Source organism: Gavialis gangeticus, unplaced genomic scaffold (genome assembly GCF_001723915.1).
Source record: "Gavialis gangeticus isolate Ggan-Ray unplaced genomic scaffold, GavGan_comp1, whole genome shotgun sequence".
Taxonomy (NCBI): domain Eukaryota; kingdom Metazoa; phylum Chordata; order Crocodylia; family Gavialidae; genus Gavialis; species Gavialis gangeticus.
The window spans coordinates 23111637-23136189 of NW_017729025.1; the positions used below are offsets into that span (position 1 = coordinate 23111637).

Sequence of the window (24553 nt, forward strand, 5' to 3'; positions counted from 1 at the left end):
GCTTGGGGGGGGGGGGTGTCCCCCACCTGCCGCCCCTGTCCAAGGCTGAGGGTTGGGAATACTCTCTATTCAGTACTGCAGAGGCCTCACTTGCATTACTGTGTCCAGTTATGGGCACAGCACTTTATAGGAAAGATGCAAACAAATTGGAAAGTTTAGAGCAACAAAAAATTAGAGGTCAAGAAAAGACTGGTACAACAGGGATTAGTCTGGAGAAAAGAAGACTGAAGAGGGATTTGAATTTTTAAATACCTGAAGGGCAGTTACAATAACTATAGCAACAGACTGTTCTCCGAGTATGCAAGCTGCAGTGGCCCTGGTTGCTGCCTGCACCAGAGCACGGTGCAGCCCAGTGGCTATAGGAAGGTGGCATCACCCACTCCCAGGGCAGCTGCAGCAGGAGTTGGGGTGAGTGGAGACAGACAGAGCCCCAGGGAGTTCAGGGCACGGTGCAGCCCAGCAGCTGCAGGCAGCTGGTGCCAGCAGCTCCAGGGGCCACTGCAGCTGGAGCTGGGGTGAGTGCCATGCCCTGCACCACCCAGGACTCCATTTGTCCACACTCACCCCAGCCTGTGCTGGAGCAGCCCCAGGAGCAGCCGACACCAACTGCCTGCACAAGGGCACATTGCAGCTCAGCGGCTACAGGGAGCTGGCATCGGCTGCTCCCGGGGCAGCTGCAGCAGGAGCTGGGTTGAGAGCAGACAGACAGAGCCCCAGGGAGTTCAGGGCATGGTGCAGCCCAGCAGCTGCAGGCAGCTGGTGCTGGCTGCTCCTGAGGCTGCTGCACTCGGGGCTGAGGTGAGTGGGGCCATGGCCCTTTCCCTCCCCCCACAGACTTACCTGCTTGGGTGCGGGGAGCATCTACACTGATCACATAAGAGTGAACTTAATTCACATATAATGAAGTATGAGTCTAAATATGCTCATCATATGAGAGCAAATTTACATGTAAAGAACCCGCATAAAATCAAAAGGAAATCTGTATACAGTTTTAGGTACTGCAAACAATAGCCAGGCAATCTCTGGTACAGTCTCCACCATTCCTCCTCATTGAAACAGGATGCTTAGTCTTCACTTGACTTTTGTTCCTCACACTATCTTCATATTATACTCAAAACCTTTTGGTGGCCACATCCAATTGCATAAAATATGTAGCAAAACCCCCAGTCTTTTTTCTTTTAAAACGCATTCCCTCCCCTTCCCCAACCATTTCTGACTTTTTCTTTCCCTCTCTATTCCCTATACATAAGTATAAGTGAGCTAAGACATAGGATAAGCTTCAGCATTTTATTTTGGTAGCAAGTTGTATTTGTTTTGTTTTTTTCTCCTCCTCTATATTCTATAATTATTATATTTACATTGATTTTTACTGTTCTATACTACTGTTTTACTGGTACTATACGATTTAGGCCTACATACGTAAGGTCGTGTCAAGTTTCCATTTTGTTTGTCAAGTCTCCATCCTGTCCCCGGGCGGTTGTATAACCCATGACTTGCACCTACCCCACCTATGTAACTTGGTTCCTGAATGAATGGGGATGAATGGCAGTAGGTCTAAAAATAGCTCCCTCTGAATGAGTGAACCATCAATGCCAATATCTGAACCAATGACCCAGCCCTTGGAACCACCCTCAGCATTCAAGAAACAAAAGATGAGGCAACCCACCATTGTGCCAGTCTACCTTAAGTAAACCCAAGCCCCAGTCTACCTTAAGTAAACCCAAGCCTCAGTTCCTTAGCCAGCTTCTCTGTAGTCCACCAGTTCTAATCCCAGTTCTGGCAACTTTCACTCCCTGCACTTTAACTCCCTCTCTTGCCTGAACCTTCCCCCAAGTATCCCAGGTACCCCAAGCACACACATACACACTGTACCATCCAAGTTAGGAACTTACCTGTATGTATATGTAGGTGGGTTGTATGTGTGTGAACTGGTGAGTGTGTGTATCTATGTATATACAGCATTGTGTGAAGATATACAAATTTGTGATCTGTGTCTAAGTTTGGGGTGTATAGTGTATGTGTTTGAATTGGTGATAGGTATGCATGTGCCTAGGCTGGTTTGGATGTGTATGTGTCTGAGCTGGTAGTGTGTGTGTGTATGCACCTAACTGATTTGTGTGTTTGTATATGTGCAATTGTGTCACACCCTCCTGTCTAACAGCGCAATATTGAGATCCTGAGAGTTGGCCTGACCCCACAGGGCAACAAACAGATCTTGCACAGTATTCACAGTAGAACTCTCATTCCAAGGCATCTTTCATTACCCCAAGTACAAAACAGACTGTGACTGTTCCTTCATGCTTCATTAGATACTTCCCTGAAACCTAACAATTTTAAAGTCAATTAACACTTCACTGAAAAGGGGGAGAGGAAAAGGGTGGTGGACAAAAAACAAAAATTTAGTAGGCTTGAATGCTCACCCTCTGCCTTTATTCCAGTTTCCCTTTTTATGACGAACACTGCTTACCCAGGAACTCAAACATGCTCTGAGGAACACTAGATTTTCTCTCCAGCCACCAGACTCATCTAATTTGTATATATGCTCAGAAAATAATCTAACTACTTCATTTCTTAGTGTAAAACAGGTCTGATCCATGCTAGGAGACCAAAACTGCTGTGCCTCCAGCTTCATTCTTAGTGGTACTACAGAACGAATGCTATTGGATGCAAGGGACAAGTATTTTAAGCACCCCACCCTGGATTACCCGACATCGATTACATGGCTTTGTGCACTTCTGTCTCATAATCATATCTGGAGTTGTTAGCTGTGAAATGAAAGACTCAGTTCTAACAGAGAGATAATTAAGGGAGTGGGGGGGTGTATCTAACATTAAACAAGACTCAAATGCCAAGCCACTTCTGGAAAGCATTAAGAAACTTGCAATGCACATTGAGCAGCTCTAGCGTGTTTGCTGAGTATGTCGAAAAGAATATTCTAGATTTAGATGGAGGGAAAAAAATGAAAAGAGAATTTTCAGCTATTCAAATTCCATTTCTATGAAGCTTCAAACTAGGAATAAAAGACGTTTTTTAGACTCTGTTACATGAGAATACAAGAAAATTTAGCATCAGCTTTCTATTAGTTAATAAAAAAAGATATCAGTGTGATAATGAAGTCTGTTCAGACAAATTTGAGAAGCACTTTTGATTCAGAAGATCAGATCATTATACTGAAGAAAACTGGATTACCTGGAGGCCAACAGAGCAATACAAGCAGACAAAATTCAATAGCACAAAGTGAAAGGTCACACAGTGATAACAGGAATTTCTGCTAGAAACAAAGCTCAAACTGAAAAGGTCCAAGGAGAGGAAAGACCCTGTGTACTAGTCAATCAAAGATGTCTGCAAGCTGCCAACATAAGACCTTGAAACAGGCAAATGGAATCCTATAAGGCATCATGAGCCAGGGTACACCATCATGCAATGCATGAGAGAGATGTCTACTGGAGTAGCGTACATGCCAGTGATGCTCAACCTTCTGGTCCTGCGTGCCCAATCTGGCTGTGAAGAAACCCCACACACCAGCACACAGGTCCAGAAATTTGGTGGTTGGGGAGCAATGGTAGCACTGATTGCTGCAGCTCTGGAAGTAGCAGCAATTAATGTTGCCACCACTCCCCCATTGCCAAATTCCCAGAGGGAGCCCTGCAGGCTAGACAATATGACTCAAGGTTGTTCTGCTCACCCTGTTCAAGAAACAAAATGGAACAGGAACAAGAACAGAGAAGGATGTAGTAGTAGTAGTCATTGTGGTAATTAGTAGAAGAAAAATCAAGAAAATAATGAAGTATACCATCTTTTTTTTATGGCAACTTAAGCTGTCGCACTCCAAGGGGCCAAAAATGTTGCTGCGACCAAAGGTAGTCACAGTTTGTGACACCTTAAAATGGGAGGATGTCCATTTGCTTATTGTGCACCACAGGAATCCCTCTGCAAGGGGCTTCTGCCATGCACACAGGCTGCTACGTCTTGATTCAGAGCACGCTTCTGTAAGCAGGAGAGCCTATATGGAAGTTGCCTGCTTGCAGACACGTATTACGGGAGTGCCCTGCAGGGGAATTCTTCTGCTGCATTTATCTTGCTGCTGCATCCAAACTCAGGGTGCAGCATCTGGGGCCACTGTCCTGAAAGATCAGGCCCCTGAAGCCCCAGGACGGGCAAGGGCCCAGCTCTGCTGAACAATGGCTCTGGCAATATCTGTAGATGCCAATGAAGTGGATCAGCTTTGCCAAGACGCATGCCAGCACAGATGATTCCACTCCAAAGACAACTCCTGTTGACAGCCTAAAGTAGATAGGCTTGGCTTGTCTAGCAAAACACGGGACAGAGAGAGATATGACAGCAGGGGGCAGGAAATAAACTACAGTAGGAAAAAGCCTATTTTAACTACAAGACAATAAGGCACACAACAAGTACACAGTGGCTATGTAAAAAAAAAAACCAGGTTAAGTTGGAAGTTTTAACATTTCTAACCATCATAATAATATGGCTCTGGAAAAGCCTTCCAGCTAATGTACTGGGGACAAAAAAAAAAATCCAACTAGCTTTAAGGTGGAGATGGATCAGATTATGAAATTAACTGTAAGACACAATTGGCCAAGACAGCGGGCCTTAATAATACAGGTAGTGCTTTCCAGTCTCCTGTTCCTAATAACATTCTTTACAAAGTAAGTGACATAACCAGTACTTGATACATTCAGCTTTTTATACAGACCTTATTTATTATCTTCTTGAAAAGCCGAATGTTGAAGTATAATTTATTTTTAAATACAGCTTCATTTCAATGGCTGTGATGAGAGTCTGTAGCTTTCTTAAAGTGCTTAATATTCTCTGGAAATTTGTCCTCTCTGGGCTACCTGAGTCCAAGATGTTGCTTTTTGGATTATCTCTGCTTGAATAGCTTTCAAATTTGTCTTTTCACTTTGTTAGCAACTGTACCTTTCTTTGCTATCCCTCAACGTGACAAGGCTGCCATATAGCCCCTGAGAAAGGTAACAATGTGACAAAGGAAATCCATAACTTCTAACATAGCTGTCTGAAGTAACACATCAAAAATAAAACTGGCTTTGACAAACATCTTGCTGCCTGGCATCTGGATTCCATGACTTCAACCAAAATGACATGAGTGAGTTTTCACAAGGGACCCACACAATGAGCACAGGTAAAAATCTAACTTTTGCCAAATACAGTTTTTAAGACAAAACTTCTGAGTGACGTTTTTCCTGCAAAACATCTTTGGAAAAAGTTTTCTATTAATATTTCTAGTGCAGTAACGCTCAGCACCCACAGTCATTGACTAGAACCCCATCATAGCAGGCTTCTACAAACAGTGATGCCAGGTCCGTCTTTATTCTCACAGCTCAGAACCTAAAGGATTCTTGAGAAAGGTTTTGAAGATGTTTCCAGGGAGCTTCTACCAAGCATAAGGGACAACATGGGAAATGGATGCTTCTCCATGTACCACCAAAGACCCAAAAGAGCGGAGTGGGTCTGGGGGAAGGCATGGGAGGAGGGGACAAGTGGCAGCTGCAGGCACCAACCTGTACACTCCCTCTCTGGGAAAGATTTCTAGTGCTGGAAACTCACCAGAAATTCCCAGATAATAGCTAGTTAAAAGAAATCCTAATGTAAGGGACAAACCTCACTACTTCACACGAACCAAAAACAGGTAGTATTATAAGGAAATTGTCTTGACTGCTTCTAAAAATCTAGATACTTGCTGCAATATCAATTGTAATTTAAATTTCTTTCACACTGATTACTTATTTGAAGAGGATGAGGCTTGTTAAGTTTGTTCTTACAACTCCTTAACTGATAAATGCTTTTCAAAATATCACTAAACTGTTAGTCTCGTCTTTTAATTTTATGAAACTTTTACAGGCAAAAATACAAAATACAGAGAATTAAAGCCCCAATCCTGTGCACAGTTCATTATACAGTACCTCTAACCTTACTCCCATGATTGGCCCCACTGAATTTAATGTGATTATTAATTTGTTTTAGCATCAGCAACCACAGAAGTAAAGTTTATTTATTAATTATAGCTCTCTTAGCAGCATAAAATTACTTCAAAGCAAAAACTCCTTCAATGTTAGCAAGTTATTCACACCTTCAATACTTGCAAGTCAGTGAACTTTTTATCCTTATTAAAACTATACATGGCAAATTTTAATGCTAGGCTTTAAAGTCCAAATCTAGTTACATAAGATATGAATCTTCTAAATCAACATCCCCAAAGCATCTGTTTATGGTTCCTGTTCAAAATGTTATAGTGTAATAAATGGACCTCTGATTTAATATGGCAGTATTTCTGTTGCATCACAGTGCCTTGATATCCACGCCATAACAACATTTTTATTTGGTTATTAGTAAAATTTACACAGAATGTGTCTGTTAACATCCCTATTAATAAAATTTGCCTCATAACCTACAACCTGAAGATAAATTTTCAACCTGTAATTTTTTGCAAAGTTATGCAACAGCCCAGTACATTTAAGCTTTCCCACCCCCTTCCAATTTTTCTTATGTGTATAAAAATCAAGTGATCTTATGTGTGCTTTGGAACTGCCTTAGGGTATAAATACAACCGTCTGTACCATCCTGTTTTTTCCTTCCTACTAAGCAAAGAATGGTTTTAGCCACAAGGAAAAAGAACAGTAGTAAGAAATGAACGTCTTGAAAATTAAAGATGAAAGGCCATGTGCAACAGAGCAAATAACGAAAATATTTTTTATACACCCATCTAAAATGGTTCCCCTACTTTGGGTTGAAAGGTGTGGCAACTGGCCTATAATATGAAATGAAACAGCTTTGATAAATGTAACTTGATAGAAAGAGACTTCTCAGTGAACTTCTTGGTTCTCTTTTTGTTGCCACCTATCATCAAGAATCTTTCACAGCATCAGATATTATGTAATCTTCCCCACGTTGTCCATTTGAGCTGACATGTCACTGCTAAATATATGAATGCTGACAGGACATTGTTATATGCACTTCTTGTAGGCCTTTTCTGGTGTAGAAGAATAAATGGATGAAGGAATTAGTTTCTTTGCTCATCACTGTGTTCATCAAGATATGTGTGACAACAATTTAACAAATTCATCCATTTTCCTTTAATCCTCCAACAGTATGCCATTTTCTTTGTGGTTTTTAAACTTCCTGTCGCCACCAAGCCTCAACCAGTTGCTCTCGTGCCGCTCTCGCTCGGGTGATCGATGTTACGCACCTCTTGGGCTCGCGCCTCTGCCTGTGCTGGTGACTTCCACCCGAATCCTTGACCCCGTGCTCGCCTGCCACGACTTGATGACCTCAGTGTCTGGGGCCATTCATCGGGCGTGCTCGTTGACCCAAGGTTCCTCCCAGCGGTTACTCACAGGGCTCCACCACCCCTACACCCAGGCCTCATACCTCCTCCGCAGCGGTAACAAGCTGGTCGGCGTCTCGCTCCTGGGACCCTTGACCGGGTCCTGCTCGGGCCCCTCCCAACACTATCTAGCCTACAGAGCGGGTCCGCTACCCTCCTATACCCCTTGGAGCTTGGGGTAGGACAAAATCAAAAGAAAAAAGGAAGTTGTAACACAAAACCGGACATACTGTCCCTTTAACTAGCCCCCCCCGCACTTCAACGGGACACTGGCTGCCTCATCCCTTTAGGCACCCCGTTCCTTGCCTACTCTAAGGCACCTCCTGGTCCAGTGGCAATGTTCCCTCCAGCGGCAACTCTCCCTGGATTCCTTGCAGTCTCTCTCTCTCAGGTCGGATCTCTCCAGGTGTGCCTCCTGTCGTCCTTCCGAGGCAATCCTGGCATCCCTCTGCCGCCTTATTTGCAGCACTGCCAAGATGCTCCTCTTCTTCCTCCTTGCTTCTGTCCCAGCCGTTCCTGCTCTTCTGGTCCTGTATTCCAACTTGTCTTTGCTGCTGGGACATCAGTGGCTGTACTCTCTCTCTCCCTGCCAGCTCCACAGTGTGTGCCGCCATTTTTATCTGTGCCGGCTGGCATTCAGCACTGACGTCACTGGCTAGCTGCAGCTGTATAAACAGGCGGCTGATGAGCCACACGGGTTCTGTCTTCCACTCCTCACATGCTGTTTTCCGAGTCGCCGGTAAGTACTCTTGCGTCCCGGGACACTTCCATTTTGTAGAAACTGTGATGGACTCAGATGCTAGTTATTTCAAATGAACTGTCTCTTCGTTGTGTCAGCTAGTAGGCATTATATCAATTATCAAGGTTAGTTAATTGATTATTTCTACGTCCTAATTATTTTTAGAATAGCTATTACTGTACTGAAGTATAAACAAAAGCTTTCTATTTACTCCAAACAGTCTACCAGTCCATATTTGTCCTTAATTTTTTATCTCAAGCTATATCACTCAAACTGCAATACTGTGAAACAAGACATTCACATTTTTCCCCACAGTAGTTTAAAAAAGCTTGAAAGCACAATGCAAACTTCTAACTAGTTTAAGTTTCCATCCAATATTTAATTTCTACAGCTCTAAAGACATGACAGCAACTTTACAAGACAAGAGAGGCATACTACATCTTACAGAACTTAATTTTTAAGTGATGGAATGAGAGCAACACATTGGGATATGGGCGTGTGGGGAAATGACATGCTACAAGAGCTTGTGCCATTTTAGCATCATTACATCCAAAAAACAAAAAAAAACAACAACAGCACTCACTTTTCTTGTGGTCAACAATGCTTCTCCCACATCAGTACATTCTGGAACTCCCAATCAAAGGAAAACCTTTCCATGAACTCCATAAAATAGAGCAGTGGTTCTCAACCTTTTAGACTCAAGGTGCCCCATATGAGTTATGAATTGGGCAACATCACATTTGCAAAGCTAATTTACTTACTATAGTGCTTATACCTCCTTGCAGGAGAGCCAGACAGTATGGGTTGGGGGGTTCAGGCAGGGAAGGGCTTGAGACTACACTTACGTGCTTAACTCCTTGCACCTTGTGGCACCCTTCAAGAGGATCTAGCACAAACCCTGGTTGAGAATCGCTGCAATAGGAGTTTAGCCCCAGCCCACACCCAAACACAGAAGTGCACTTCGTAATCTCATCAACTGCTGTTCTATATATCATCAAAAAGAACAAGGCCACTTGGTTCTGAGTTAAGATTTGGAAGGGTCCTCCTCTGCCTGCCTCCTAGCAATCCAGGTCTGCCCATACTTTCAGGGACTTAAACACAATTACATATCTACTCAAGCAGAAGAGGCAGGCCATGGAGTGAACATGGTCACAGAAGATCCCTGCCAAGCATCCCAAAGACAAGCCTTATGTGGCTACATTTAGGCACTTTTAGGTGAAACAGGATTTTGGTCCTAGTGACACCTTGGCGAAATCTAGTTAAGATTCCATTTTTTTGCTCAAGCTTAGGTAGTTAAAACCAGGTACACAGAACTGAAAAAAAATTATTACCCCTTGCAATAGAAATTCCAGCTTGCAAGACAGTTTGCAAGGAAGTACGTTCCAGAGATCAGGTGCCAAACAAGCAGCATCAAACTTTTCTCAAAAATCTGGGGGAGTACAGGAAAGCCATTCCTTGTTCCAATCCCAGACGAAAAAAACCCATTAACCAAACTTTGGAATCAGGTTGCTTCCAAACCTGGATGGCTAGAGGCCTTCTTGCTGGATATGATCCTGTCAGCTGTTTTAGATCTCAGCTACTTCTTGCAAAAACATGAAGAAACGTGTTGTCTATAGTCCCTCACTTTTCCTTTCCTCAAGAAACTGAATTAAGGTACAAACAGAAAGTCTTTATTTAAGTTGATATGACCATTTAGTCAAACATTCTGCCCTCTCCTTAGCTCAGAAAGGGAGATGAACTACAGATTCCATTAAGTACACGATGGACTTTGCTATTAAGTGGAAAGTGCTTCCATGCTGCAGTGAGGGGGGTTGGCGGAGGATGTAACTAAATGTAGATGGGAGCGACGAGGAAGACTGGAGAGTTGAGCCTGCAAGTTCCCTGGGCTGGGTTGTTTCAAACTCCAATGCAGGATCACCTCCAGAGAACAGGATCCTCAAGGTCTTGAAGAATGATCCTCAAAACTCCAAGTCCAAGAGAAGCACAAGGCCCTAGGGTTTCAATGCCGAGGACGTTATAACTTTATTTTGAGCCTCCAACAAGCAAGTTTCAGACTGAAAAGCATCCAGAAGATAGCAACAAAAATTATTAGAGGTCTGGGAAGCACACCTTGTTATGAGGAAGCGCTGAAAGATCCAGGGTTATTCAGTCTGGAGACGATAAGACTAAGGAGGGATTTGATAACAGTCTTCAAATGACTGAAAGGCAATTACAGAAAGGATGGAGATCCTCTGGGCTTTTCTCTGTGGCTGTAGCAAGCAGGACTAGGAGCAATGGACTTAAGCTGTAGCAAAGAAAATTTAGTTTGGAGATTAGGAAGAACTTTCTGACTAGGAGGGCGAGTCAAAAATTGGAACACGCTGCCTAGAGAAGCTGTGGAATCTCCAACCCTGAAAATTTTCAAAAGCAAGTTCAACAGAGACTTTGCTGGGATGGTTCAGTCAAGAATAATCCTGCCTTGAGCAGAGGACTGGACTAGATAAATTCATGAGGTCTCTTCCAGCCCTACGTTCCTATGATGATACACACAAGGTCACAAGGAGTGGAGGAAAAGCTTGGACCCATAATAAGCAGAGGTGAAGAGAACCACTGTAAAGAAAAAAAGAGAAAGTAAGAACAGACAGATGTAGAGAGATACCAAGATAAAAGCAGCCACTGTTCCAAATCCCCAGAAGAAAGGCCACAATGAACGGCACAGAAGTGATCAGAGCTGGATTGGTTATGCTACCTGTAACTCAGATTTTTTCACTGCATTTCCTGCTTGATAAAAACCTAATGACTTGGTAAACCTAATGACTTGGGGCAACCTCCTGTTACACCCTAGCATTTCAGAGACATTGTTAACTTTACCAAATTCATCATTAATGGGTTTTTCAGGGGGGGTTGCCTTTTTTCCCCTCTAATCCTGTTGTGTTGCACCAAAATAATTAGCATGTAGTATACCTCACCTGGCCACGAGTAATGTGCTTCAGATCATCGAGATAGTATTCTTCAATGGCATGGGGTTTCCCTTCTACCTTAAACACACAGGCTGGACTCAGTCTGCCCCGAATAGGAACTGAAAAGTACTCAGTAAATTCCATACAGTTGATGGTAGCAGACATCAGGATTACCTGTTAAAAAGAACATGTATAAGTGAACCATTAGCAATAATCCACAATGTCTCACTACACTAAGTGGAGTTAACGCTATAAGTCTAATCTTTTTTAATCTGTTCTTTTCCTTAGTTGTTGATTGCACAGGAATCAAAGCATATGGTACTTCCTTCCTGCTTCAGTGGTGTGCTGGGACAGAACTAAGCTGCCTTCTTGTTATCTCCACTTGGTTTATGGTTAATGAAGCAAAGCCAAATGACATAAGCTAACCTTCAGGTTATTTCTACATGCCTACAGAAAGCATGACAGCAGATGCAACTTCTTTACATGAATCTCAAAAAAATCAAGAGGCTCTGAATGAACATTTGTTTTGCCATGTGTTATTAAACCAGTAGGCGAACACTTTTGCTAAGTGTGGAAATCTCCCAAAAATGGTACCCCAAAAAACTGAAACCACAACCTCGCTGCCTAGTAATTCAGTGCTCATATGACAAGCAAAAAGAGGAAAAAAAAAACATTTTTTCTATGAACTGCCTTCATCTGTTTACTCTGTGAGAGGGTGCACACTGATGTGGTATTGGTAGCAATGGTCCAGTCATGCACTGGACAAGCACAAAAGAATACAACCCCTTTACATGATAAATGATACAAACTTGTAAAACAATACAAAAAATATCCAACAACTTCAAGGAAGACCCAGGCATTTTCACTGACTGTATTAGTCAATCTAAAATTGACTCTCTCAAAAGAACTTAGTACAGTGCTGGGCACGTGCCAATAGGGTGGCTACATTACTTCTATTTCAGGAGGTGACAGAGCAGGTGAATCCATACAGAGCTCCCTGGTCCCGGGCAGAGGTAGTGTAGATGTCCTATGTTTTGATGAGGCAACCAATATCAAAGACAAAAATGAGAGGTTTCTTCTAACGTGACTGACAGAACCTTCAATATCAGTGCCATAATATGCACAAAAGTTCCTGAATTTAAAACAACCCTCAAAAGGAAAGGAAGCCAAAAGCACCTGAAACATTCTTGATACAATTCTCTTGTCTGCTTCCATTTCTCTCATTCAGTTATAGTCACACAGGCTCCCTTTTTTTCCTCCAATAAAGTGCCAGGTGTTAGCCTGAATAAGCTAGCCTTTCCTGCTCCCTAGACATGGTGGGGGCTTTCCCTTACCAGTGAAACTGGAGAATGTCTCTGAAATGCCCTGAAAGGCCACCCAAGATCAGGACAGTACTTGCCAGACATAACAATGACCAAGCTCTGGGATCTCTGTACTTTGAAGGGTAGGATGTTCTATATGTGACATATCCAGAGATCATCTTCCCTGCAAGAATATTCAATTTACCAATTTGAGTCCCCCAAGAGCGTGCTTGACCTATCACACTAACAGCTGAAACATGTACATTGGCAATAAAAAAAAATCCCATTGCCAGGAGTTTGACCTCTCTTCAGTTTGACATGATCTCTGGAACCAGCAGACAAGTTTTGAGGAGAATTCTCTCATCTGAATTGAGATCATTGGTTTAGGATCCAACTGGATCAGCTCCATATTAGACAATACTGAGAACTGTGAACATAACTTGGTTCAGTTAACAGGAGCTATTATGACTCTGATCAACTTTTTAAACACCAATAGTTTCTCTAGTGATTTGACTCTTAATTCAGAGTTTGACACCAGAGATTACGAGGACTTCAGGGTCTGACCCACCAGTTTAGGAATCAAACATACAGCAAGCCAGGAACATTATCCCACGGCAGACTAAGCCATTTGCGTAGCTCCCTTTTTCTTAGGCCCAGAAACATCCAGATCAGATGCAATTTTTTTCATCAGGTTTAGATGCCTTAGTAATATCTCATACAAACCAATTCACAGCGAGAGCTTCTGGCAGCAAGAGGGCCTTTAACCTGTTTCATCCCTTGAAATAAACACATAACACATAGGGCACCCTAAGAAAGAATGGTCTTCACCAAACATCTAACATGGATGTGAGATGCTATGAAAACCAATGCAGGAGCAGCAGAGATGAGAAGAAACAATAATGCCCAACAGAAAGTCTGATGTTTTGCAGTAGTATATTGTTGACTTGCAAGTAACATCTCTGTAACAGAGTTTCTTCATTTTGGTACTGCATCCAACATCCAACCTGTTCTCAGAAATTGACACGGGAAAGCAAAAAAAGGACTCTGTACCAAGGTTATCAGGTCTCATTCCCAAGAATGATGGGCTCATCTTTGAGATGAGATCTGACCATATTCAACATGCTTTTCCACAAGTGTTTTGGAAAAGAAAGGCATATGAAATGATCCTTTTCTTTTTCAGGCCATAATACCAATCTGCCCTCTAACACAACTGGGAGAACTGCTTCTGTTCCTGGTTACAAATAAAAGCAAGGATTCTGCCACTGAATTCTTATTTTGGTCCTAGCCCTTGAAATCGGAGCCGGCTGCTACTATGTCTTTAATGATCAGATGTGCCAGCGTAGTCAGTTGCTGAAACCCACTTCTAGAAGGTAAATTTTTCTTAGCATAGCAAAAAGAGCAAATTCACCTGGCAATTTTGATAATAAATTTACTGTACAAAGTGATTTCCTGATACTCATTAATAATTTCCTCTGGAAAGAGGGATGGATGATCTTGAGAATCAGCTTTAAAAGGCGCATAGTAACATGTACTCTTAATGTCTCTCTGTACTCCAGAGCTAAGTGATCCAAGCATGTGTCCAGCCAAAGTTTGAGGTATGCTGCAGAACAGATTGAAGCAGAGAGGAAAGGTTAAAACTCATTCTCTATTAATTTTGTAGAAGCTGTCTTATAAAGGTGGATTACTACCTCAAGGGGAGATACAATCATGCTGGGAAAATGTAGATAGCACTGTCAAACATGAGCAGGGGGGCATCACAAAGTATTGGTTTTCTCATGCTGTATGGAAACTTAAAACATTACTGGAATCCCTGGATGGTATCTTGCCAAATTAGAATTGCCTCAAGTTTTTACTAAAGCAAAACTACTGACTCCAAACCTAGACTGGCCTTCAAAATATCAGAACCAGATGGAGATAAAATCATCTTGCTATATGCTTCCAGCCATAGGCTCTTGCAAAAATAAATAAATAAATAAATAAAATAAGAGTATGCCTTAAAATTATTCTCTGAAATAAACCTGTCTCTTAGAGAGTTAACACTCCCACTCCTGAGAATACTAACAAGGAAAAAGTTTCTTAGAAAGATCGCATAAAATCTGATCACAATTTATTCTAAAGAACCTCTCTCCCCCCACACACTTTTGGTCTTACACTACTGAGTTTCAGACTGCCAGAGAAAAAGGGTACCATTCTCAAAATATGCTATCTTTTCTGTAGCCCTCCGCAAACAGAAAGCTTTATAACTTTTAAGAGTGCATGCTTCAGAAGGCTGATTTTTGAAAAGTGACAGAAGGGGTGGAGATGTTAGCATGGATTCAAACAGAAATGCATATTCACTTTGGATTGTCTCTAAAACCCAGCAATTAATAGTGATAGCTTTCCAGGCCTAGACAAAAAAAAAACCCCAAGACAGACAACCCCTAAGCTGAAAGATACCCACGAAAGATAATGGAGACCTCTGCCATTTTGAAGAAGCAGCTGCAAACAAGGATACAAATGAGGTAAGATGTCATCAACGATTCCAAATCCCAAACATTTAAAATCAGGTTTGACGTACAGAAACATGTGGTGGTAGATACTGAGAATCTTTCTGGAACTCCAAGAATAAGACTGATGCACTTTTAACAGTACTTTCACTTTCCTGTAAGTGAAGCATGCACTTATAATAGCATGGATACTGAGAAAAGTAGAGGCAATTTTGTCTCAGCGGGCACTGCAAGTATAGGAAGCATGAAGTAAAAAGCAAACTATTCAGGATCCAGGAGAACAAACTGTGCTGCTTTTAGTATGCTATGGCTAGATGGAGCCACATTCAAAAGCAGACTTGAAAAACAATGTTAATGCTGTTTAGGGAATTCAGAGTCATCAACCTTTTACTGGAAACAAATGATATTGAGATTTTAGGCAAAGTGTTCCCAGCTCCAGGCAACGAAAAAACTATCTAATGAGAGAGACCACTCTTTGGAATCTAGTAATGAACTGGAAGAGCTTGACTGAGTTTTCCCTGCTGCAACAGGACTTACAGGTGGAGGGTTATATATTACCTTCTCTGAAATCAAGAAAACTGTGAAGTAGTAGGGTACAACTGTTTGTATTAGGCCGTTAAAAAAATTCAACTATATACTTGTAAACACACTGACAGCTGATTACTACCAACTCTAGATCACAGAAATGTGCTTCAGTGAGATTCTTTTGCACTTGTACATAAATAAGTTTTGAATACAATGATTTGCATTAGTTAAAGTAACTATCTAAAGATACCTCTTTAAAGTCAAATCCACCTTAAGGTGGCCGCTACCTAGAACAGAGCTGCACTCAAATGTAATAGGTTTCCAAAGCCAACCTGTTTATTTCAGCCCACCATGAAAATCAAGTCACTTTTAGGACTGCAGACACCCATGTGAACTTTTCATATCAAGACCCTGCCTACTGCAATTGAAAAAAAATGTTAGAGCACAGAAGCAAAACTATTTACTCATATGAACACAGAAAATCTTAAACATAATGCTGTATTAGCATATGTGTTCATTTTCTGGAATATATTATTTATATCTCTGCTGTTTTTCTTGAGACTTTTGCTCCATTTAAAAAAAAAGTATTTGTGCATTAACATCATCAAATTTAGTCAAGGAGAATCATGACCCTCAACATCCACATGTAATTTCAGCCAAGTAATCATCTTGTATATTCTGTAGCCCTAAGCATATATCTTAGAAATTAATGCATCTTAACACCAAGGGAAAAAAAGGCTCTCAGAACACATTATACTGGTCACAGAAAAATGCCCTTTAGCTTCCTAATTTAACAGGACTGGAGTACTATGGAATTTTCTGGCTTACAATGAGTCACCATGTTCAAATTGGCTCTCAAAGCCATATTCAGGTGCAAAATGATAACAAAGCTGGTCTTCAACTTATTCTTTTACAAAAGAAGAGGGGAAAGCAGTTTAAAACTTACCTTCACAAATCTTGAATTTGTACGCAACAGTTTACGGACTACCAATAGCAAGAAATCCATTTCTTCCGTACGTTCATGCACCTTAAAGAAGCAGCATAACACAATTCATTTATTTTAACCCCCATCCCTCTTTGTCTAACCTCTTCCTGTTGGTTAACTTCACATATTTTTCAAATTCTGATTGTAAGCTTTCCATAGCAGACAACAGGTCTTTTCTAATACATGTTAAGTCAATAAATTAAGCAAGCTTTATACCTCAATACAGTAGTTCTGACAATCTGTTTAGGATTTTATACAAACAATGAACACTGCAGAATAAAAGGTGACGATAGCAGTTACTAGCCACCAGCCTGAACCATAATGCCTGTACTGTTACAGAAAACAAGTTAGTCAACTGTGCTGGTGGCTCACTGTAAACATTTTAGGCAGGGACTGTACATACATTTTTCTCTGCTAGGTTAACAGGCCTCCCCTCCTCTTCATGGCCCCTGGACATCATCAAAATATAAATACTGGTACCTAAGATTAAATGATCATCAATCTATTCTGTAAGGCTTTAGAGCTCATGACATCTGTAATCTGACCTGTAACCGCTGAAGGCAGAAAGACTATGATGTAGTCTTGTTAAGGGGCTTTATCCATGTTTGGTACTGTCAAATGGGAATTGCATTAAGCTACCCTTAGAGGCAGAGTATGTGTTTGAGGCTATTTAGCTGCACTGCTTCTTGCTGGGTGAAAGGGTAGCATAGGAATTGGAATTCAATCTAGACCAATACAAAAAATCTGCACTAATACTCCCCCATAATGAAGCTCTATATTAACTGTATCAATTTAAGGGAAGAGACTTGAGCATCACTTTTGACAGTTCAGTGAAGCCCTTTCTGCTCAATGTACAGCAGCAGTCAAAAAAAGACAACAAGGTAGCAGGATGCATAAGAAATGGAACAGAGCAGAGCAAAAGTGTCCAACTCATGTGGTCCTATCCTCTGGATCCAAACCACGGGGCTTCTTGTGGACTGGATGACCCACTGCTGGATCCAGCCCACGAGGCATCTCACTGTAACTTCAGAGGCAGTCAGCACCAGCAGCCAAAGAGTTAATGCCACCACTCAACCCTCATCACTGGAGATTAAACCAGCACAGAGATTCATGGGCTGCATTCTGCACGCACCCCCAATATAGAATAACAAAAATAATATAAAGCACTGGTGTACCATTCTAGGCTCCTTAATTTAAGGAACATAGCAGAAATGGGCTGAAGCGTGGGGGGGAAATGGCAGTATCAGAACGAAGTGACAAGAATATTAGGAGCACAGAGTAAAGTCATATAAAGATAAAAGAACATTTATGATTATCTAGGCCAGTTGCTGCCAACCTTCCTAGCAATCTTGACACAAGGTAAGCTCTGCATCCTTCCAAAGTATCACTTGGAACCCCTTATCCTGCCCAATCTGTTGCTCTGCTTCCTGCCTGATTTGTTGCTCTGGTTTCTGGTCCCTCCTCAATCTGCTGCTGTTTCCTGCTCCCTCCCTGATACGTTGCATACCCAAAGGACAGGTGGCCCATGCCATTTATGGAAAGAGTACCACAGGTTGGCCACCTCTAGCTAAGCCACAACTGGCTGACTTCAAAGTAGCCAGGGGCCACATGCTCCATGGGCCACACACCAGAGTGAGCCACACGCTGCAGGGGCAATGGGCCTCCCCCACACTGCATGCCCTGCATATATAAGTGCAAGTAGTTGCTCACCCTCCTTGCTGCACCACACGCACATGCGGACAGGCATGCCCCCACACAGGGCAGCAACCTGCCTCACCTTTAGCTCTTTGTGGGCTCCATGTCATACGGGCACTCCAGGCTGCTAGCTCCACTGCTGTACAATAGCCTGTGCCAGGCCATGCTGCCCTACCCCCTGTAGCCAGATCAACAGAGGCAGTAGCCAGGGGGGAGCCCAGGGGCCATATGTTAACCCCTCAAGGACTGCATGCAGCCCAAGGGTGACGGTTGGACACCCCTGGTTCAGGCCAGCCTGGCCTAACTTCTGAGGCACTACCCTATCACTGCCTCTCCTGTGGGCTGCTAGGATGCAACAGCTGGAGGAGGGAGGGACCAGGGTGGGATGTAGTGACAGCAGCCACAGGAACAGACAACTGAGGGAGGCAGCAATAGCTGGAAGCCTGTGGGATACAAGTTAAACTTCCATTTCCTTTCCATTTCTTAGGCCCCCTGTGCACGTTGCATTTATGCCACAATTAACATGTTAAATCGACATATACATATAGGGCTTAGTCTGTCTGTCTGTTCGTAATGCTCTTTAAATGCAAATAGCTTAAAAACTGTAAGAGATGGAACATTTGTGTCTTCAGAGAAATTTCTTTGCTAAACCTTAGTATTTGTTTAGTGATGTCAGGATGATCCCAACTTCCAGAACTGGGAAAAAAGTCAGGGGCCAGGGCTGTTTCTACTGAGCTCCTCCCTGCAGGGTGCTGGGAGTCTGGCACAGCAGGGAAGGCAGAGGGAGGAACCAGATGAGGAAAAGCGGGAGTTTGGCAGAGGCGTGAGGCAGCAGGCAAGCAACAGAGGCCCTGTCCCAAGCCCCAAGCAGGGAAGGTGGTGCCCCGGGGTGGTGTGGAGGAAGCCTTGGGGCATGGGCAGCTGTTGCGAGGTGCAAAGCTTGCCTGCCCTTGCCCAAAAAGGTGCATGGGCAGCGGCCAGGCAGCAGCACAAGCAGATGTGCCTGCAGTCTGCTGGACGAGAGCAAGTGCAGGAAAGGATTGGTATCTTCAAATGTTCAGCCTATTTTATTTAAGTTTTATAAATATTTACTTAATGGATATAAAAAGTAAAATCTGTTTGTTTTGGTTATTTGAAATTCATCCATCATTCCTGATGGGCAATTCGTTAGTCACAGCATAAAAGGCAAGGGTGGTACACATACACCATAAAATGGCAAATGAGCCATATAAACATTCTACATATTTGTGGAATGTTCTACAATGTAGAACATTTTTATGGCTGGTTTGTATGGTGCCTTAAAATTGAACATGGAGCAGAGACAATCAGCTGATTGTTGGCTCCAACCAAGGTTCACTGGAGACTCAAATTAGACCCAGTACAGTCCAGGGCCCAGGCCAACAATCATACACTAAGAAATGCCTTACTAGCAAAGAGGTAGAAACCCTTACTTCTTGGATTCTGACAGCTTCACACAATCACTATCTAAAGGAGTGAGGTACCACCTCAAAAAACTTTCAATTCAAAATGTGTATTCAAAACTGTACCTCCTCCATCCAAAAAGGCCCTCTAGAACTGCGATCAGAATTTCTAGGCCTGGTAACCATAATGTACTAATTAAATGAAAACTCTTCCAGACTTTATCAAGGCAGGGCTCACATGGAATTCAGCAGGTTCTCCAAGTAGAAACAACTATGATAAAAGCAGAAAAAGTTTTAACTTTGCTAACTCACTTCATCTATGAAGATGTGTGTGAATTCTGTAAGGCTTTTGGCACCAACTATTTTCTGAAGGAGTACTCCGGTTGTCATGTAAATTAATCTTGTATCCTTTGTTGCTACTTTCTCTAAACTAACCTAAACATATTGGGGGGGAGAAGAAACAAAACAGTTAATCCAAATATATCACCGCTAGCCACATATGACATCTACCTGAAGATTTCATAAGTCTAAAGAAAATGTAGATGTGTGACACTCTCCCATACATACAGAGGTTATAATCATGTGAAGCAGAAACAGACAGTGAAGCAGTCAATGGTAGGAAAGAAAGGCCTGGGAGTACACTTAGAAGGAAGAGTCCACGTGTTCAGGAGTAGCTGATGAACAGGATGTTACTAACAGTTGCTTACATGTTTGGACAGAAACAGGGAAAGACTCCTGCCTGGTGGAATTTGTATAATTAAGCACAAGCAATATGCTCAGCATTATAGAAAAAAATCCATATGTTACCTGTTTTTTACTGGAGTTCTTCATTACAGTACTCCCACTATTCCTGCCTATGCCTGAACATTCTTTAGAAAAGAATCAGTATTATAGTCCAAGAGAGATTGCACAAGTGAACTGCAGGCAGAAAGGTGGCATCAAGAACTGAAGAGAAGGAAGAAGAGCTATCTCGTAAGAAAACTAAATTCTGAATGAAGAAAGAACAGTTTAGGAAGGTGAAGAAGTCTTCTTTTATCTAGAATAATTTTGTCCTGACTTCCAAACCACATACAGTTTGAACCATCACTGTACCTGATAGCCTACAAATCCACCTAGTGTCCACGATCGTTCTCTGCTAATCCATCTAGCAATGCTACTGGCACCAATTTTTCGAGGTTGGGTAACAACAATGTTGCAGTAGGAAGACCGATGAGCGTAATAATCCAAAATATACTGTGGAAGTTGTGTACTTTTACCACTACCAGTTGCTCCAAGAACAATTACAACTGAATTGCTTTCTATCAATGAGACTATCTGAAATTAAAAAAAAAAAAAAATTAAGGAAGTTCATAAGACCACAAAAATATTTTTAAAATATTACAAAATTTCAAGCAATTGTTTTAACAGTATTAAATGCCTGTAATAATTTCCTTATTTAAAACTTCTAAAGAGTTCATTTGAAATGGCAAAATATTGTCATCCATTTCTATTTTTGTGCATACATATGCGGTAATAAAAGAAAAATGTATTTTTAATACTGTTAGGAAGACTGTAAATTAAATTCACTGCAGATTAGATTATCGGTAGAAATTTACTTTTAGAAAAAAGCAGTCAGCAACTTTAGTCTATGAGCAGCAAAAGTTTGATTAGCCAGTAAATTTACCTCTTCTTTACATTTGCTTATAGGCAAATCAGGATATTTATACTTAGTTACTGGTAGAGGAGTCAAACGGTCTGATTCATTCAGAAATGGTGAGGGAGTCACTGAAACAACAAAGGATAAAAGTTAAATTCTTACCGTTAAAATAAACACAAATGTGAGCCACTATAAACATTCACTATCTATAGTGTACAGCATAGTGTATGGTCTGAAGTCAGACAAAGTAGGGCAAAAGAGCACCTCAGAGACTAACTGGTTCAGAGAGGCATGGGAACTAGCAGAGGTCTCCAAATCACAGCATCTGACAAAGCAGGAAAAGCAGATGCCTTTCTGAATCAGTTAGATCGAGGTACTACCATGTTCTTCCTTCTGCCTATCTGTAGGGTGCATTCCTATCAAGGCTCGAGTTGTATATTTTTGAATATTAGCAAAATTACTTAATACATGTTTATATTAACAGGACAGATGAAGTATCATCTCCCTTTATGCAACTGTTACTCTGTTCGTTTACCCCCGTTCCCAAGCACAGGCTTAGTATTCTCCTCTTGCTCAGTTCTACAAGCCTCCACTGTGCTGAGCTAGGCTGGAACAAGTAATTTTGCTTTCTTTACAACTATCAGCCCAAACCAGTTCTTAAGAAAAAGCCTTGTTTTTATACAAATTACCAACAAACAAAGTGAATAAGAATCAATAATTTAAATAAATAAATAATCACGTTATTTAAAATCGGGTGGGGTTGTTTTTTTAAAATAATCAATAAAATATTAAATCTCTCTCTCGTCTAAAAAATAACAGTTACAATTAAATCTCATCACAAACATGCTAAGCCTACACTTACAGTCCAATAAAAATCAGCTAATGGCTCTGTCACACTCACATACATTGACTTACCTACCAATCAAACATAGTTTGGTATCGCTTGGTATTATTCACTCAAAGCTAAGAAATCAACTGGGAGTTGAAAAAGCAGGAAAACTTGTATTTGTTTCAGTCTATGAATAAAAATGACAGTGGGAGTGCGGAAAATGAGATCTAGTTGTAGAAGTTTTAAGGACAGCGTACGTTTAGTGTTGTGATGACTTGTCTGTTAGAGCTAATCAAACCTGAAAACTAAAAAAAGTTTAAGGACAGATGTTGTAAAATGCTGTATTGAGTCGTAAATTAATGTGTTTTAGTGATCAGATTTGCACCTTTAAGAAATATGTGAAGTATCATTGGGAAACTTGATTTAAAAAAATCAAAGATTTAAATCAGGGTTTTCCCTTGGTGATTTAAATCAATGATTTAAAATCGCCTTGATTTAAAAATCAATCCACCGTGCCAACAAAACATTAGTGACATCAATGAAAAGGTCTTCAACCATGTCCTGGGCATAAAAACTCGATACTGAACAGTCTTCTTGTAGCAGTGTATGAGAAGGATCACTAAGTAAACCATACAGTTTTATGGCAGGTACACCAATCTGAAAAGGCATCTATATTTGTTTGCAGGCATAATTACCAAAGAAATGTGGGGGAAAATAACAAAAAGTCTTGAAACTTTGAATGCAGTGCCCAGGCACAACTAGGGCAGGTGTGGAGCACAAGGAAACAAAGCGCGGGTAAAAAAACCATGTAGGTAGATGATTTTGAAGAAATAAGACATTACAAGCCAAAAGCCAGTCCTAATAACATCGATGGTAACTCTCCCTTGACAGCAAAAGGATGGTGACTTCATCATTTGTCATAAAATAGATTTTATTATAGTAAAACATAAGTCTCAAGTTATTGTTCTATGTCAAACAGCCCCTTTTTAAAATGGCATTTTGAAGTGGAGGACAGATTCCTTATAAAAAAGGAAGCAAAGAAAAATAAGCTGTGAACAAACACTGATAACTACTGTGAACCCTTTCACGCAGTAGTTTAAGCGAGCTCTCCAAGGCACACATCACATTTTCCAGTGGTACAACAGAGCATCATACAAAGACCCAATCTTGTTAAGGACTTTTGGGTGCTACAGAGTACCACCGACTTATAAAAAACAGCAGCACAGAATGGCTTTGCTAGATACTTCTAAAAACTGCTGTCAACAGGAATCCCTTGGAAACAAATTCTTCCCATCATGTGACAGGATGCTTATAAACCCGTATCTTGTGCAAGACAGAGAGAGCAATAGTTACAAATAATTACTGCATAGCACTATGGTTAGTATCAACAAAACATGGAAAAGACAGAACTGCATAACAAAATAGTCCTTAACCAATATTAATGTTGCCCTTTTTAAAAGACTTTTGGTCAAGACCCTAAATATATTTGGCCAGGAAAATCTTACATATAGCATCCTGTCACAATGACACGATGCACACAGGATGACTGGCTTCCCTCTGGCACATTCAAAGATGTCACTATTGAGACATCAGTAGCTGTACATGACTGAACCAATGCTGGAAGAAATCTCAAATTGTTTCGGAAATGCTTCTGGTATTTAAATTGTTCTTGCTAAAATAATGTAGCATTCTCATCTATTTAACAGGATTCCCACCAATATAATCAAAGCACAAGCAATACTGTAAAACAAAAATAAAAAACAAAAACCAGCACTTTCTAAAAACCCAAGACAAGTATGGAAATCCAAGTTCAAAATTAAAGGAGAGACTTAAAGAGCATAATACAGGTTGTAGTTATTTTAACAACAAGGAACTATCAAGCTTTATAAAAGGGGGAAAGGATTAAATAATGCTATATGGTAGCTGGAGCTACACCAGTGTTTCCCAACCAGCGTGGCACAGCACAAAAGTGTGCCATCAGAAATGAACAGAGGTGCCATGGAATTTCACCATGGCAATGATTTCCTTTGTTCAAGTAATAAAGCTGACAGTGGGAATTTCAACCTGTTGCAGTCACTTGGATACAAGTCCGTCCCATTCAGTGATTCTCAATTGGGGCCCTAAAAGATCTTTAAGGGTGCTGAAGCAACCAGCTCCTGCGTAAGGAAGTGCTTGCTCCTCCCCTCATCTAGCACCCTGCACCGGCCCCAGCGTCCCATGGAGAAGCGGTGAGATGGCTGCTCTTCTGCCAGGGTTCCTATTCCTGCCCCCATCTTCTGGTAGCCCCTGCAATGGCCAGCTACCCCCAGACTCCAATCAGCACACACTGCCCTGATTGAGCACCCAGGAGATGCTTATCCCCCAGCCCCTCCCACATTCCCAGGACCCGCGCCAGGGGCCATAGGGACAGGTGCCTCTGGTCACCTGGAGGAACAGGGACATCAGTGCGAGCTGTACTCACCCCAACAGGTATTCCTACTGCCTAAGCCACTTGGGAGGTTCTCCCTTACATAGTTCTACATCCCAGAGGTTTCTGGAACAGCGAGAGGGTTCGGTCCATGTGAGCCCCATTTTTGCCAGCAAAAACAGCTTCTGGAAGCCTTTCTGGTAAGCTTAAGTGCCAACTGGTGCAGT

The 24553-nt window shown here is 41.6% G+C and overlaps 1 protein-coding gene across 1 annotated transcript in view; it reads right to left on the reverse strand.

Annotated features, from left to right (window-relative positions):
• TDRD9 (tudor domain containing 9) overlaps positions 1 to 24553 on the reverse strand; it is a 151688-nt gene that overhangs the window by 101210 nt on the left and 25925 nt on the right. Inside the window, exons 3-7 of the mRNA XM_019519898.1 lie at positions 21118 to 21218; positions 20547 to 20768; positions 19767 to 19889; positions 16300 to 16380; positions 11051 to 11215 (exon numbers count right to left, since the gene is read on the reverse strand). Coding sequence (XP_019375443.1) covers positions 11051 to 11215; positions 16300 to 16380; positions 19767 to 19889; positions 20547 to 20768; positions 21118 to 21218 — 692 coding nt within the window. The remainder of the gene's footprint in view (positions 1 to 11050; positions 11216 to 16299; positions 16381 to 19766; positions 19890 to 20546; positions 20769 to 21117; positions 21219 to 24553) is intronic.